At 40.6% G+C, this 15,574-nt stretch overlaps 1 protein-coding gene across 1 annotated transcript in view; it reads left to right on the top strand.

The window, feature by feature from the left end:
* Positions 1-478: 478 nt before the first annotated feature.
* Positions 479-15,574, top strand: part of LOC106534864 (ankyrin-1) — a 43,641-nt gene continuing 28,545 nt past the window's right edge. Inside the window, exons 1-23 of the mRNA XM_014031635.1 lie at positions 479-814; positions 7,229-7,330; positions 9,122-9,220; positions 9,338-9,436; positions 9,691-9,789; positions 9,960-10,145; positions 10,252-10,350; positions 10,459-10,557; positions 10,645-10,743; positions 11,100-11,297; positions 11,502-11,600; positions 11,725-11,823; positions 11,907-12,005; positions 12,096-12,293; positions 12,402-12,500; positions 12,605-12,703; positions 12,785-12,982; positions 13,100-13,198; positions 13,306-13,404; positions 13,494-13,592; positions 13,687-13,779; positions 13,907-13,979; positions 14,085-14,105. Of these exons, the coding sequence (XP_013887089.1) occupies positions 788-814; positions 7,229-7,330; positions 9,122-9,220; positions 9,338-9,436; positions 9,691-9,789; positions 9,960-10,145; positions 10,252-10,350; positions 10,459-10,557; positions 10,645-10,743; positions 11,100-11,297; positions 11,502-11,600; positions 11,725-11,823; positions 11,907-12,005; positions 12,096-12,293; positions 12,402-12,500; positions 12,605-12,703; positions 12,785-12,982; positions 13,100-13,198; positions 13,306-13,404; positions 13,494-13,592; positions 13,687-13,779; positions 13,907-13,979; positions 14,085-14,105 (2,482 nt within the window). The 5' untranslated portion in view covers positions 479-787. The remainder of the gene's footprint in view (positions 815-7,228; positions 7,331-9,121; positions 9,221-9,337; positions 9,437-9,690; positions 9,790-9,959; positions 10,146-10,251; positions 10,351-10,458; positions 10,558-10,644; positions 10,744-11,099; positions 11,298-11,501; positions 11,601-11,724; positions 11,824-11,906; positions 12,006-12,095; positions 12,294-12,401; positions 12,501-12,604; positions 12,704-12,784; positions 12,983-13,099; positions 13,199-13,305; positions 13,405-13,493; positions 13,593-13,686; positions 13,780-13,906; positions 13,980-14,084; positions 14,106-15,574) is intronic.

Below are 15,574 nucleotides of genomic sequence, written 5' to 3' on the forward strand. Positions count from 1 at the left end.
ACACACACACACACACACACACACACACACACACACACACACACACACACACACACACACACACACACACAGACACAAACAGCACCACTTGGCGCTTTGTCACTGTAAGTCACCTCAGAGACTGACGCAGAGCTGCTGCATAAAATAAAAACACCCCCATTCACCACAGTAACTCTTCACCATTCTGGTGCTGCCTGGTCTGCTTAAAAAATGGATTGTTTGGCTGTCAGAAAACATACAGGAGACCCAGAGATGGGGCGTGACACACTGGGAGGAAGGGAAGGACAAATGGAGGGAGAAAGGTTTAGGTAGTAGAGAAGGTGCAGAGCAGAACACAGATATGGAAAAAAACAGGGAAAAACTAAACATGGAGATGAAGAAGGGAGAAAAAGTAAACAATTGAAGCCAAGTTTGAGAACTTAAGTGAAGAAAAATTGTGTGGAAAGTAGCAAACAGGATGCTGTTAGGAAGCCCACGGGGAGTCTTTGGGGTCCCCGGTTGTTTGTAGCTGCGCGTGAAATGTGTGCCTTCAGATACAGGCAGCATTCCTCTAGAGATAAAACCCAGGGCCCCCAATCCACTGAGCCCCCACCCTCTCCGCTCTCTCCACCCACCATGCTTACTCAAGTGTGTGTCTGGCCCTGTGTGCGAGTGAGTCTGTGTTTACGGAGGATGAGGGTCTGCGTGCCCTGAACCAGAACACTCTCGCAGGGGGCAACAGAAAAGACAGCTGTGAGTTTGAGAGAAACGGAAAACTACAGAAAGAGGCAGTGGAGGGCCAACAGGCATGCCAGTCAAGACCGTCACTTTTGGAGTGAGTACCAACACACTGCCATCTCTGTCTCACCTTCCTCCTGTTCCACCTGACTGGACCTCTAGCTGTCTCTTTATTTCAACTTCTTTTTTTCCATCACTTCCTGCAGAGTTTTCTTGCTATATATTTGGAATGTTTGACTCATAAAAACCCTTTTCATCATGTCAAGAACTTCTTCTTTCATATTTACTTTGTCTGTAACATAAATAATGCTGTATTTGCAACATCTACTCTAATTCCAGGTGATTATATTCAGGTAATGCATCTGCTTGTTTGCTCACATGAGCTGTTCTGGAGATTTTACTACAAACTCTCATTTCAAGTCATGAATTTAGATCCGAACACGACTTCTGTCCCTCGCTGTCAAACTGATTGTCATTTACAACACATATGGACTTCTCTAATGCTCTGAAGAGGCGATGGAGTGTTTAAAAACTTCACAGTGGACTCGGTAGCCTGGGAGTATCTTGTGATGCATGTGCATCCAAGATTAGTGCAAGTGCATATGGATGTTTATCGTTGTAGGTTTTGTGACTTAATCTTGTTTTTGACTCCATCGTTTCTCTATTTGAYGGTCACATTGTAGAGTGTTCACCAGGATTAGCTGTGGTAAGTAAACTATGGGGTCATTAAACTGATTAGAGGGTCAGTGAATAAAATGTTTTCTCTATGGCTCTGCTGAAGACAACAGACTGCTTTAATTTATTAAGACTCTCATGAATGCTTCACAGATGTTCACAAGGTGCTTGTTTCATGTTCATAAGGATTTTGTCTTATTAAAAGTGAAGGTGTTTGTATAAAAATAAAAAAATATATATTTAGTTTGAACTACASTCACTTTGACAAAGGTGTCAGTTTAATCAGTTGAATGTTATTTTTATGCTGAAACTTGTTCTTATCTTAATTTATGTGGTGCTCTTTCTCACAAAGGTAACTAAAAAGTTACCAGAAACAACAGAGGCTTTGGCTTGGTGCTCATAAGATTACAGGGTTTAGCAAATCATCATCACTTTATGTTTTGTGGCAGTTTAGGGGTTTTGTCAGATACTGGATTACATTTTAAGGAGGCAAAGACTGACCTTTGTTTTCACCTTTGCAGTTTTTCAGCCAGTTATGTACCTACAAGTGAAAAAAATGTAGGTTTAGTCATTTTACAGCTCCAGATATCTATGAAAAAATGGAGTTTGTCAGCTGTTTCACTTAAACAAAAAGCAAAACAAAATTTTCTAAACAAACTGTTCTAATAAGCAGAATGCCTTACATGTGAAATATGTTCAAAAGAATAACATAGTGGTAGATTTCTTGTAGCATACTTCCTGAACTTTCTACAACATGGTGGGGCCATTTTTCAGATGTTACACATACTTTAGCACAACAGTATATTCTACTTTATTTTAAATGGGATCATAGTTTTACTAAATTAAGTTTGACTTGTATTGAGAGACAAATTTAATTTTGATCATAAACTCAGCAAGCTAATTTTTAAATCAATTTATAGATTCAGACATGTCTGATTAAAATGATTTTATATTCTACAGTGTCAGTAAATGCTTTTATACTTAAACTTCAAAAATGTCCTGAAAATTATCTTAGAATTTTTAAAACACAACTTTGGAAAAGTCTTGAGTTTTAAAATGAAGATTGTGGGAAAACTCAAGAATAATGAAAATAAAAAAGCTGGTCCAAAAAAAGTATTTCTGTGAAACACCAGCTTCATGATCATAATGGATTATTATGAGCCATGATATTCATGCAAAACAACCTGATATTTGTTTTAAGATTTACAGTAAGTCAGCCAAAAGTGATGGAAAGGATAGATTGAGTTTATTAGACTTCAAAGATTTCAAGTAAAGGATGTTTAAAAGGGCCCTGTGATGGACTTGCGACCTGTCCAGGGTGTACCYTGYCCCTCGCACTGTCACTGCTGGATATGGGCACCAGTGACCCACGCAGTGTACAGAAAATGGATGGATGGATGGATGGATGGATATTTAAAAGGGAAAAATCACATCACAAAAAGACATATGATTGCTTTTGTAGAGCATTTGTGTATTTTCAGGTAGTGTTTGATAACAATTTTTTTTTCTTAGCACATTGTATCAAGTTAAAATGTAAAAAGAAAGATTAAACTAACAGTTAACTGAACACAACTTTTTCATGTTAAGATGTGACTGAGGGTTTCTAAAAAACAGCCACAAAGATGTCTGTGCTGTATGTATTCAGATACTTCAAAGACTTTAAAAGAAATATTGCCCCCTCCCCAATGCAGGACCTGCTGGGGTTAGGGGGTGTTTGCACCTGTTTTCCCAGGAGACACAATGACGCATCACTCACATTACAGCTCAAATATTGAATATATTATAATATTTTAGTTTTTCATTGTTAGCCTATTAGTTCTTTTTATGATTTCCATAAAAAAAAAAAACAAAGCAACATCTGCAGCAGCTGCTGTTTTCTCTCCTGAAAGTAACAAACAAATTCCTGCTCTTTTAACGTTGCAGGATGTTTACTATAAATTCATCTGATGCTTTATGTATAGCAGACCCCATCTTCACCCTATGGCTTTCACCCTCTTTGTAATTCACAATAAGGTCACAATAACCATGACGATAATACCCATGACAATCTCATCTACAAGCGCTGAGGCTGCAGCGGGGCCGCTTATAAAGAGACAGGGAACAAACAGTGGGCTGCGGAGCGGGGGTCCCTCAGAGTGTGAGAAAGTAAACAGTATAAAGTGGGACAGTCTCCTTTAACACGTCCAAAGGAGAGGAGGCAAAGACACAAACAGTCAAACAGGTTGGAGATTGTAACAGCTTCAGCTTAGTGCCTCACTTCCTGCAAAYGTGCAATCCCACTGCTCTCACTCTGACACTTCAGACTTTTACACTTCATACATCTCTGCTGCTGGAAACAGCCTGCTGACAACTCAACCTCTGCAAGGAGTTGAAAGCATGAAAGATGGGGAAGCAGTGGAGAAGAGAGGAAAGAAAAGTCAGCAGAAAAATGTGATGAAAAATGATAAAAGCAAACTGCAGGGATTAACAAATCCAACATTTTGTTTTTCTGTTTTTCATTCCATTAAGTTCAAATAAATCAAGATTTGGAGCTAAGTGGGGTTTAAATTGGCCCAGCTTGTGTTGTTTGGAGTTCAGGAAATGGAGTATGTAAAGCAGTATGTGACATGTTGAACACCTATTTTCACCTTTTGCTGGATGTGCACTTAAATTATTTATGATTTGCACCTGGTGCTGGCTCTGCAAATTTCCTTGTGTTTGCAAGGGAAAGTTGTCTCTGGGTTTTTAAGCTGTGTCATTGTTTAAATAGCTATTTAGCAGAGAGATTTATTCTAATGTTCTTTGGAAAAGCTCCAGGAGTTTTGCTCAGGTGACAAATGTCAAAAATATTCTGGGGTTTCCTAAGATTTAGTTATAAGACCTGAATCGATTTTGGTTAAACACTTAAAATACGTGGTTCCTGATCAATACTAAGGGCTTAAAATTAAGGAAAATGTCAGACTAACATTTTTCCCCAAAGTTTATGTTTTTAAAAATATTTATTTTCTTTTCATTTTGTTATTTTGTTAGGAAAGGCAAAAACTGGACAGACATTTTACTGATGGTTGTAAATGTTCATGCTGGGAAAGTAATTTAAGATCATGCAGTTTTATGTCTGCTGTCCTCCTTCTGAACCTTTTCATTCTTACTTCTCCCCCTCGCACATGCACACACAGCTTGAATGTGTCTTCTTCAGAAGTGTCATCAAAAACACACATTTGATTGTGAAATAAAATTGTCATAAAAATCTAGATTCTTCAGGGTCGTTGGTCTGTAGAAGATGAGGAYGACTCATCTTGCTTTTTTAACATACACGAGCACATATGTGTATATTTTTGGACACTGCAGTCCTACGGCAGTTGGGGGGGAGTGGGGGGTGATGTCATCTTGTCTGCTGCTGCACCAGCTGAGAGACAAAAAGCAAGAGAGAGGCACATGTAAGAAGCAGGAGGTAGAGAGTGAAAAACAATAATAAACGGGGATTTTTAGGGGGAGAGAGAGGATTCCCTGTTATAGATGATTATTCAGGATCCTTTTTTTACTCAATAATGTGGGGCTTCATAATGAGAAGCCGTACTCCTTGTTCCCCTGAGGTCAGCTGCATGCACGTTGCACGACAGTGTGTTTTGATACTGCCAATGTTAACCAAAAAGCTTCTGCAAAAGCCCATTGTCTGCTTCTTTTGCGCCAAACAGTGTGATTAATGTGACTGCTCGTTTCTGCTCAGYCCAACAGCCTGAGGCTTGTCCACGCTTTGTGGGAATAATGAGAGGGTAAAGTGAGTGGGAGGTGGAGGGTGTGTGTGTGTGTGTGGGGGGGGGGGGTGGATTCATTCAAAACATATCCAACAAAATTTGTGTCTGCTGCATGTACCTGTTTGTGCCATTTCAAGAAAACGGGTGTGGTTCTCCTGCATCCTTATCTCAGTGCACCACACACTCACTTGTTGACGTAAGCTGATAATCACACTGACATGCAGACACATTCAGAAGTCAGAAGATGACCCTGGAAGGGCTAAAGTCAGGATCACTGCAGCGCTGCAATGCTGCTTTAATGAGAACAGACAAATTCTGTTAGCTTGTCTGTCTTTGCATCAGCTGCATCTGTGAAGAGGAATTTTTGTTTTTTGAGCGTTGAGTCTGCAAAGATCGTATTCAACARGAAGCTTCAAAATTTAGCAAAACGAAAGTTTAAAAAAAGAGTTCAGGGAATTCACAAAGTTAGTTTTATGCAAGAACAGTTTATAAAGAAAAATGTTGGTGAGTACTTTGACAACCGTGTGTGTGTTTGAAAATGTGTCTGTGCATTTCTGCTGGGGTCAGTTTGTTGTGAAGCAACAGTTCAAATGGAGGAAGTTATTGTCTACTTCCAAGTCACCCAAGTGAGAGTGAATGAGAGTCTTTGTACGAAAAGGAAGAGTCTGATTAACCAAAATAGAGGGGGCACAACTGTCTACTGAGCAAAAACAAACCTTTGGTTTAGAGACACTAAAATATATATTTTATATAATCTGTTCTGTTTACCATTTTTGACATTATACAAATAAATATATATATATATTTTGTTGCTGTTTTTCCTTTCTGCAATTTAAAATCCACATATATTTCTCAGTGTGACTTGGCTCTTAGTGTGTGGTGTGAGTCTTATTTGTGAGCTAAGTAAACAAACTAAAAAATATATTGTTTCTCTGAAGGACTCAGAACGGACATCTTAAAGRATGTTGAATATGATTTGAAATAAGTTCAGACTTTGTGTGAACTTAAACAGGTTTGTCAGACATTCAGCCAGCTGGAAGCACCTTCTTAAAGTTTCACTTTTCGTGCCAGCAGACTCCCCCCACCACCAATGACCCATTTCTTTGCACAGTTGTGTTCCTCTAGTGTCATGCTGAGGGTGTGTTGTGTCATTTGTTGCTAAGCCTCTACTTCAGGCATGCGGATCTTTTCTCTGTTTACTAAAAGGCCCTCTGCCTCTCTGTCAGAAAGAAGCAACAATCCTGTCACAACAGCAGTTAACTAAACATAAAGCTGTGTCTTATAGAGCTCTGCAGCATTTTTTTTTCTTTTCGAGCAGAAGTTGAAGGATTTGAACACTGTAGGACTATATTTGTGTGCAAACAAGCAATGATGGGTCTGTTTTTTTTTCCTGGTCAGCATGTTGAGATATTTGGTCAGGAGAGGGACTGGAGTGGGAGAGGAGATTATGTAAATGAAAAGAAAAAGTGCAGATTTTGCTGCAGTTGAGTTCTTGCCTGTGGATTTCCTCCCTTTTTTCTCCCAATCCTGCTTCCCCCTTTCTCTTTTCTCGCTTCCCCTCCTCTCCCTTGCCCGCTGTCTCCCCCAGTGCCGCATGAGTGATCCTGTTTCAGCAGCACTCCTGCCTGCCTGGGAGAGGCTTGAAGCCCTCAGACACAGACAAAACACAGACAAAAACACTAAACGTGCCGTGTGTCAGCCAGGATCCACTAAAGCCTCAAACTTTTTTACCTTATTTTTTTTATTTTTTTTAATAAGGCCAAAGAGGTGCTGGACTATACCTTTCACCAACTCATCACCTGAGTAGCAGACAGGGACACAGTCTTCATGATTTCCTGAAGCCACTAGCCTCAGTCACACCAATTTCAAGCTGCAGAAGCAGATTTTCAAACTGCACTGCAGAATCTCATGGGAGGAGGGAAATGAGAGGAAAGCTGGTGGACAAGGGCCATCTCGTCCTGCGCCCGCCTCTTTTCATTAAGATACTAACCAAACGCTCCCTCTCCACTTTTTTCCTCTTCTTCCTTTATGTGTCTCTTACTTTCTCTTAAATCCTTCACTTCCTCCCCTTCCGTGTCCCCACTTTTCTGTTTCTCTTCCAGGCAGATGCTGGCAACAGTTTTCTCCGGGCCGCCCGGTCTGGCAACCTGGACAAGGCCTTGGAGCACATCAAAAATGGCATTGATATTAACACAGCCAATCAGGTGAGCCAGAGCACATTCCTTAGATTAAATTATCTGACTTCAGGTCATTAGCTGGATGTTATATTTAGATTGCGCAGGCTATTTTTGGCTTCCTAKTTACATTAGGTGACTTTGTAATGTACTGCACAAACACTAAAACAGAAATACTTGATCATTCTTTACATTTTAATCTGCTCACCATTTGTTTTACAATTCTTTCAATCTGCTTTTTAACAAATTCATTAGAATTTCAGATAACTGATCATTACCCCATCCTCACCCCACAATAAATAAATAAATAAATAAATAAATAAATAAATAAATAAATAAAGTATATTATAAAAAAGGTCAGTACAACCTTAATATCTGCATTAATGGTGAAGTAGGTTATTATGTTTATTTATTTGGTCCTGATATCATTTAGATGCTGGAAATTAAATGCAGTATTTATGAGTTAGAGAGTAATTCTAAAATAAACAGACATTTTTTTTGCATCCTGTTTTGCTCAAGTTTTGTGCACCACCATTAACTGTGTTTATATTTCTGTGTGTTCTGAGTGTGCACGAAGTGGACATTGTGCTGCTCTGCCTGTGTGCTTGTGGTCTGCATGATCGGTCAGAGTTATAATCAGCGTTTGGAGGTGACAGGTAGACTTTACAGTGTCTCCAGAGGAGGTACTAAATGGTGCAAGTTATTTTTGCTGCCTCGTCTCCTCCATCCTGCTTCCTTTACTCTGACAGTTGTTTTTAGTGAGTCTAGGAGGAAGCGATGTTGCTGGGCCAACACTGAGGCCCCCAGGCTCTTGAAACTTGGGCGAAATCTTGCATGTGTGCATGAGAGACACAGCCGACTCATTAACCCAATCCTCCTCATGCTGTTCATAGAAGGAAGAAAACCTGTCCAGTAACAGAATGTTTTGGATGCCACACTTTTATTTTAATAAATATTTGGAATTCATCATGTAATCATCTCTTTGTTTCAATGTAATGTGCTTGAGTTAAAGTGATCATCTGCAGCTCTTATGCCAATGTTTTACACATGCAACACTTTGCAGTTATGTAGAAAAAGTTTTCAACTCTTAAAAACTTTTTTTTTCAGATTTCATTAATTTTGCACTGGTTATTTGTAACACAGAAACACTACATTTTGACTGGAAAAAGGTTGCATATTGATGGAGAAATACTATTTTAAAGCTGCAGATTGTCCCTTTACTTTCTACAGTGCCAGTATGCTGGGTTTGTTCAGGTGGAGGCAGCTGCAGCAGCTCTGCCTCGTTCCTGTCCTCCCTCTAATATTTCTTTGCACATCTTCCTCACAAGCTTCTCATTTTTATAACTTATTTTTACCTTCACTTTTGCTTCTGTTCCCGTCCTCTCGTTCCTGTGTCTCCAGTGCAGTGATGGTGTGCTGTGGTCTCCCCACTCAGAGGAATAATATCAGTGGTGTGAGAAAGGTCCAACCTCACATGTCCTGTGCGGCTGAAGGAAGGCTGTGTGAGGTTAGACCTATCCCACAGGGCTTGTATTCTTCCCAGCCATGAGACCATCGGCCTGCCATCCCCTTCCTCCTCCTCTAATCATTATCAAATGTATCTTTTATTTATTTATTTTTTGCTAATGACCATTTTAAATTTGGGAGTACTGCATGTTTTATAGCCACTGTTATGTATTTACTGTGTGCTTTATGTTTGCTGCAAACCACGTTTCAGTTGGCATGGCCCTCGTGTGACTGTGTGTTTTGGTCATTTCAAACATGTTAATGGCGTGTGTGTGGGACTCTTCAGTATGAGGTCTGCTCTTCTCTCTCACTCAGAATGGGCTCAACGGGCTTCACCTTGCCTCCAAAGAGGGCCACGTCAAAATGGTTCTGGAGCTYCTTCACAATGGAATCACACTGGAGACCACCACAAAGGTAAAATACGCAGCTAACAGTGCTACGTTTATAAATATAATATAGTCAGGAATGCTAAATGTAACCTTTGTGTTATTAAAAGTGTTTTTTTTTGTTGTTGTTCTTGTGTTTGAACAGAAAGGGAACACAGCCCTGCACATTGCGGCCCTGGCAGGGCAGGAGCAGGTGGTCACGGAGCTGGTAAACTATGGGGCCAACGTCAACGCTCAGTCTCAGGTGAGACCCTGCGCTTCAATCACACAGCGGTGGTCCCAGGACACACTGCGGCTGCTCACAGGGTTTTTACTGTAGTAACTGCTGCAATTCCATCTGTTAAACTGTGTCTGTTTGTTGGGTATTTCTGTGTGTTTGTTTCCTCTCTGCGTACATCCTTGTGCGAACATCTGTGACTGTCTTTCTGTCGTTATGTTGTCTGTGTGTCTATGTGTGTGTGTATATGTGCACCTGTCTGTTGTGTCTTTCTGAGACAGAAGGGTTTCACTCCACTCTACATGGCTGCACAAGAAAACCATCTAGAGGTTGTGAAGTTTCTTCTGGAGAACGGAGCCAATCAGAGCATTCCAACCGAGGTACCAACAAACTGAGAGAGATGGTTTTAAACGATAAGCTCCCAAATTCCTCAAACCCATCTTCTTATTCACCCTCGCTTTGTTTCCATTAAGTTTTGTTTTTCTAGCCCCCCTCTCTTTGCTCTCTGTTGTTCTCTCTCTGAATCAGTCTCCCTTCTCGTTTGCTGCAGGATGGATTCACTCCTCTCGCTGTAGCTCTTCAGCAGGGCCACGAGAACGTTGTAGCCCTGCTCATCAACTACGGCACCAAAGGAAAGGTCCGCCTCCCTGCTCTGCACATTGCAGCACGAAAYGATGACACACGCACGGCGGCAGTGCTTTTGCAGAACGACCCTAATCCTGATGTCCTCAGCAAGGTGCTGCACAGATGCTGTTGTGAAGACATGGCTGTGTTTGAGTCTTTATGGTTTGTCTTTGTGTTTCTCAAATGCAAAAGTATCAATTGTCACATGTTCTCTGCAGACTGGATTCACTCCCCTCCATATTGCTGCACACTATGAAAACTTGAACGTAGCTCAACTGCTGCTCAATCGAGGAGCAAATGTCAACTTCACCCCAAAGGTAGGAAACGGATGCATAACTACCCTCGCAAAGATAGAAGATTAGACTTTTGTACTTGCTTTGTTTTGTATTTTTATATAATATGAGCTCATCTTTGTCCGTCTGTAGAATGGCATCACCCCGTTGCACATCGCTTCCAGGCGGGGGAATGTCATCATGGTCCGACTCCTGCTAGATCGAGGAGCACAGATTGATGCCAAGACAAAGGTGCAGATGGCCTCTGTCACATCTTCTTGTCATTCTTTCTGATGTAATGAATTTTCAGCAAATAGATAAATGATGCTCTCTTTTCAGGATGAGTTGACTCCTTTGCATTGTGCAGCCAGAAACGGGCATGTCAGAATTATAGAAATCCTTTTGGACCACGGGGCTCCCATCCAGGCAAAGACCAAGGTAAACATCAACAAACATCATCTTTGGAACTTAAATTGGGATGAATTTTTGAAGGTAATTTTTAATTTGACAAAAGAACCACTAAGTTGTCCTTTCTTTTAAATTAGATGCAACCACAAATATGCCTGACAGCTTTTCTGACAGCTGTCCTCGCAGATCCTGATAGCTCATTTGTGCTCCAGTCTTTTAAAAGCCTGAACCATCACTTTCAAAGTGATTTGTAAAATATCCTATTTGAGCAGAAACAAGCTTATTCTGTTTGCTGTTTTTGATGAAATAAAGTCATAGTCGCTGCTATTTGTGCTGATTGTTTCCCCGTGGAAAAAAAAGAGTCTTCATCTTTTCTTGTTTTGCAGAACGGCCTGTCTCCAATCCACATGGCAGCGCAGGGGGATCACGTGGACTGCGTCAAGCAGCTCCTGCAGTACAACGCAGAGATTGATGACATCACACTGGACCACCTCACCCCTCTGCATGTGGCAGCACACTGCGGGCATCACCGCATGACCAAAGTACTGCTGGACAAAGGCGCCAAACCCAACTCGAGAGCTCTGGTTAGAGACACATTAACCTCGATAAAGTTTTAATTTCATGACCTGATTTTGAGAGGTTTGGTCACACCAGAAACCCTGAAATGCTCTTCGACTGTAGCTCATGGGTTATTACTGAGACCAATGTTTACATGAGCTGTGAATTTCATCTGTTATGAAAAGCCTGTCTTACTTTTTACCATTATAATGACATGTTTGTGTTTACAGAACGGCTTTACTCCGCTGCATATTGCCTGTAAAAAGAACCACATGCGTGTAATGGACCTCCTTCTTAAACAGTCGGCATCATTAGAGGCTGTAACTGAAGTAAGAAAGGAAATAAGACTCCTTCTTATTTTAATAAAACATCAACACATTAAAAAAATTCCTACAGTGTTCAGATTTCCAAGTGAATTTATAGCTTCCTGTATTCTGCTGTTATCTTGAACAGTCCGGCCTTACTCCCCTGCATGTGGCCTCTTTTATGGGTCACCTTAATATTGTGAAGATCCTCCTGCAGAAAGGCGCTTCTCCCAGTGCTTCTAATGTGGTGAGAACCTCACTGTGTATCTATAACCAGCCTAAATGAACAAGGCAGAATAGAATCTGACTGTGAGATTTGTCTGGTAACAGAAAGTAGAGACTCCTCTCCATATGGCGTCCAGAGCGGGACACTGTGAGGTTGCGGAGTTTCTGTTGCAGAATGCAGCACCAGTGGATGCTAAGGCCAAGGTAGATTGTTCACAGCAGTAAATGCACTTTACATGCGTTAATAACAAATGTACTGGAATTGTTTCTGTTATGTTTCATGGTGCTTAACAGGACGACCAAACCCCTCTGCATTGTGCTGCTCGGATGGGTCACAAGGAGCTGGTGAAGCTTCTGCTGGAGCACAAAGCCAACCCCAACTCCACCACCACAGCTGGACACACACCTCTGCACATCGCTGCCCGGGAAGGTCATGTTCAAACAGTACGCATCCTCCTGGACATGCAGGCTCAGCAGACCAAGATGACCAAGGTAAAACTGGTCTGCTGGAACTATGTGTGTAACATTTGGCCCTGGAAACTGTCAAACTAAACTGTTTCCAATATTTTTGTTTCCACTGACCTCTTGGTGGCTCTGCAGAAAGGTTTTACTCCCTTACATGTGGCTTCTAAGTACGGTAAAGTGGATGTAGCTGAGCTGTTGCTTGAGAGAGGAGCCAACCCCAATGCAGCTGGCAAGGTGAGAAAAACAGATTTGCTTGTGAAATTTGAGAAATCATGAAAAAAAACCATCAACAAAAGAAATCTGAATCAAAACTAAAACTTTGGACCTGGGTTTTACAGAATGGTCTAACTCCGCTGCACGTTGCTGTACATCACAACAATCTGGATGTAGTTAACTTACTTGTTAGCAAAGGAGGGTCGCCACATAGYGCTGCGAGGGTAAACCAATATACATATATCTACATTTCAAAACAGTTAAAACACATATTTCTCTAAAAACAGCTGATTTGTGTTCTGTAGAACGGCTACACTGCCCTGCACATTGCCTCCAAGCAGAACCAGGTGGAGGTGGCCAACAGCTTGCTGCAGTACGGCGCTTCAGCCAACGCTGAGTCTCTGCAGGGAGTCACACCGCTCCACCTGGCCTCGCAGGAAGGACGGTCTGACATGGTCTCCCTGCTCATCTCCAAACAGGCTAACGTCAACCTCGGCAACAAGGCAAGAGCAGATTATTAAAGAATAAACCCTTTAAATAGATTTAGAATAACAATGATGTCTGAACAGATTTGCTTTGCACCCTAATTAGCTGTTTTGTCTTTTCACTTCTGTAACCAGAGTGGATTGACACCCTTGCATCTGGTGGCCCAAGAGGGACATGTGGGCATTGCTGACATCTTAGTGAAGCAAGGAGCTTCGGTCTACGCAGCTACACGGGTAAAATTCTTTACATTTGTCTAACAGTTGAAAAAATTACACAAGAATGTTAAAACTTTAAAGCCGTGTGACACTTCTRAACTGTTTGTGCTTTCCTACCTTGACAGATGGGTTACACACCTCTGCATGTGGCGTGTCATTACGGCAACATCAAGATGGTAAAGTTTCTCCTGCAGCATCAGGCCAATGTCAACAGCAAAACAAGAGTGAGCTCCTCCCACTCCAACAAATACAGGCTTGTTCACACAGTTTTAGGTGATGAGTTTGTTTGTACTCAGCCTTTTCTCTTTCTCAGCTTGGTTACACTCCTCTGCACCAGGCGGCTCAGCAGGGACACACAGATATTGTGACACTGTTGCTGAAACATGGCGCCCAGCCCAATGAGACCACTACTGTGAGGACGAGCGCCCCTTTATTTCTTCCTCGTTTTACCTCACGAAAGCTTTGTCTTCTCCAATCTGATCAGCCTGCCTCTCTCTGTCTAACAGCATGGTACTTCAGCGTTRGCCATCGCCAAGAGACTGGGCTACATCTCCGTGATCGACGTCCTAAAACTTGTTACCGAGGAGACAGTTTCCATGGTGAGAAATTTCGAAACTTCTTGTCGATGCATGTTATCTAATTGAAACAAACAACAGATTAAAACAATGTTGGCATTCTTTTTGCTTATTGCTGTCATCCCTGATTGTGTTTTTCTGGACCCTGCAGACCACCACAGAGAAACATCGCATGAGTTTCCCAGAAACTGTGGATGAGATATTAGATGTGTCTGAGGATGAAGGTAAAGATCTATATTAAACATATTTATTAGTAAAAAAAAATCGAAAGTTTAGATTTTTTAACTATAAAGATGTTCACTTTTTTCAACTTTTTTTGCCCTTTTTAGGAATTGCACAGCTAACATTAGGTATGAGTGTTCATTTAGTTTTTTTTTTTCTGCAGCATTCTTAGGCTGTCGTGAAACAGTGTTGCTTCATTTCAAGCTCACACATCTTTGTCTCTCTGCCTTTTCCTCGTTGTCTGTAGTGGCGCTCACTGTGATTGTAGCTCTGGTTTCTTGTTGGCATGATCCCACATCACTCATGTTTCTAACCTCTAATATGTCCCCTCAGAAACATCCTCATCCTTTTCTAACTCTCCAGGTGTTTTGTTTGTTTTGTTTGTTTGTTTGTTTGTTTTTACTCCCCATCTCACATGATTTATTGTATTTTTAGTAGAAATCACAGCCAACGAAAAGGTTTCTACCCTCACAGTTGATTGGTTTTGTTGGAGAGAATTGCCATGCGGTGTTTGCGTCAGTGGTTTATTCACCCGTAAATCYGCATCCACTGTGGTGTTCATTTTATGCTTTTAGACCATATAGTGTTCTTGCCATGTGAACTGTGTTTGTGAGCCAGGAGAAGTTGGAAAAAAAAAACAGTTGGATTTTATGTTAGAAGTAATCACTGTTGCGTCAACGACATGATGAAAAGAAAACAAACCACTTATAAAACAATGAATTAAAGAGCCTGTTTCAGTAAAAGATAAATGCTTTACAAATTCTCTTTGTGGTTAATTTTCACAGCTTGAGTAGCATTTTAGATTGAAAAATATTTATGACAACTGAAAATGAGACAGCAAAATTAGATAAACAGATTGACTTTACAGCAGCTCTAAAGCAATGCTATTTATCCTGACATTTGCAATAGTAAGATATATTTGGGACATTTTTATGCAATAATGTGAATAAAATAGTTTTGATTGGACATTTTGCATAGAAGTAAATGTGCAAGAAAAATAATAAATATTCACTAAAATTGATCAGATTAACTAAAACACAACTTCTAAACCAATGTTTTTAGTTGTATCTCTTATCACTTTCAAATTGATAATGGAACTTAAAGACTGTGTAAAGTAAAATCTAACATTTTCTTTTTTAAACGTTATAAATGTCATAAATGGATTGTTGTAAATGAGTACAAATTCTCTCAACTGTAGATAACTAACTGATGTTTTTTCATTACTTTTAACACATAATTTTATAAAGTTAACAGTATTTTTAATGGTTCAAACTTGGCTGGGTGATTTTTAACACATATTTCTGTGTTGTGACAACCTCAGAAGACACATTTATTTTTACTTTACACGGTCTTTAAGTTTCTGATTCTCTCAAGTGGCCAAAAAAATTCCTGTGTGTTCATTAAAGTTTCGAAAGGTGAGGTTTTCGAACACAACAAAATGAGGAACATCTTGTGTCTTGGTATTTTAGTCTGCTGATAATTCAACAAGCAGATTGTCGATGTGGCTCTAAATTTAGAAAACAGCTCAGCTGCCATCTTAAAGGCCCATATCTTCAACTGTAAAGTGATATTAGCAGATGATGTGATGCCCCCCCCC

The sequence above is a fragment of the Austrofundulus limnaeus genome, unplaced genomic scaffold, assembly GCF_001266775.1.
Source record: "Austrofundulus limnaeus strain Quisiro unplaced genomic scaffold, Austrofundulus_limnaeus-1.0 Scaffold1291, whole genome shotgun sequence".
In the NCBI taxonomy this organism is placed as follows: domain Eukaryota; kingdom Metazoa; phylum Chordata; class Actinopteri; order Cyprinodontiformes; family Rivulidae; genus Austrofundulus; species Austrofundulus limnaeus.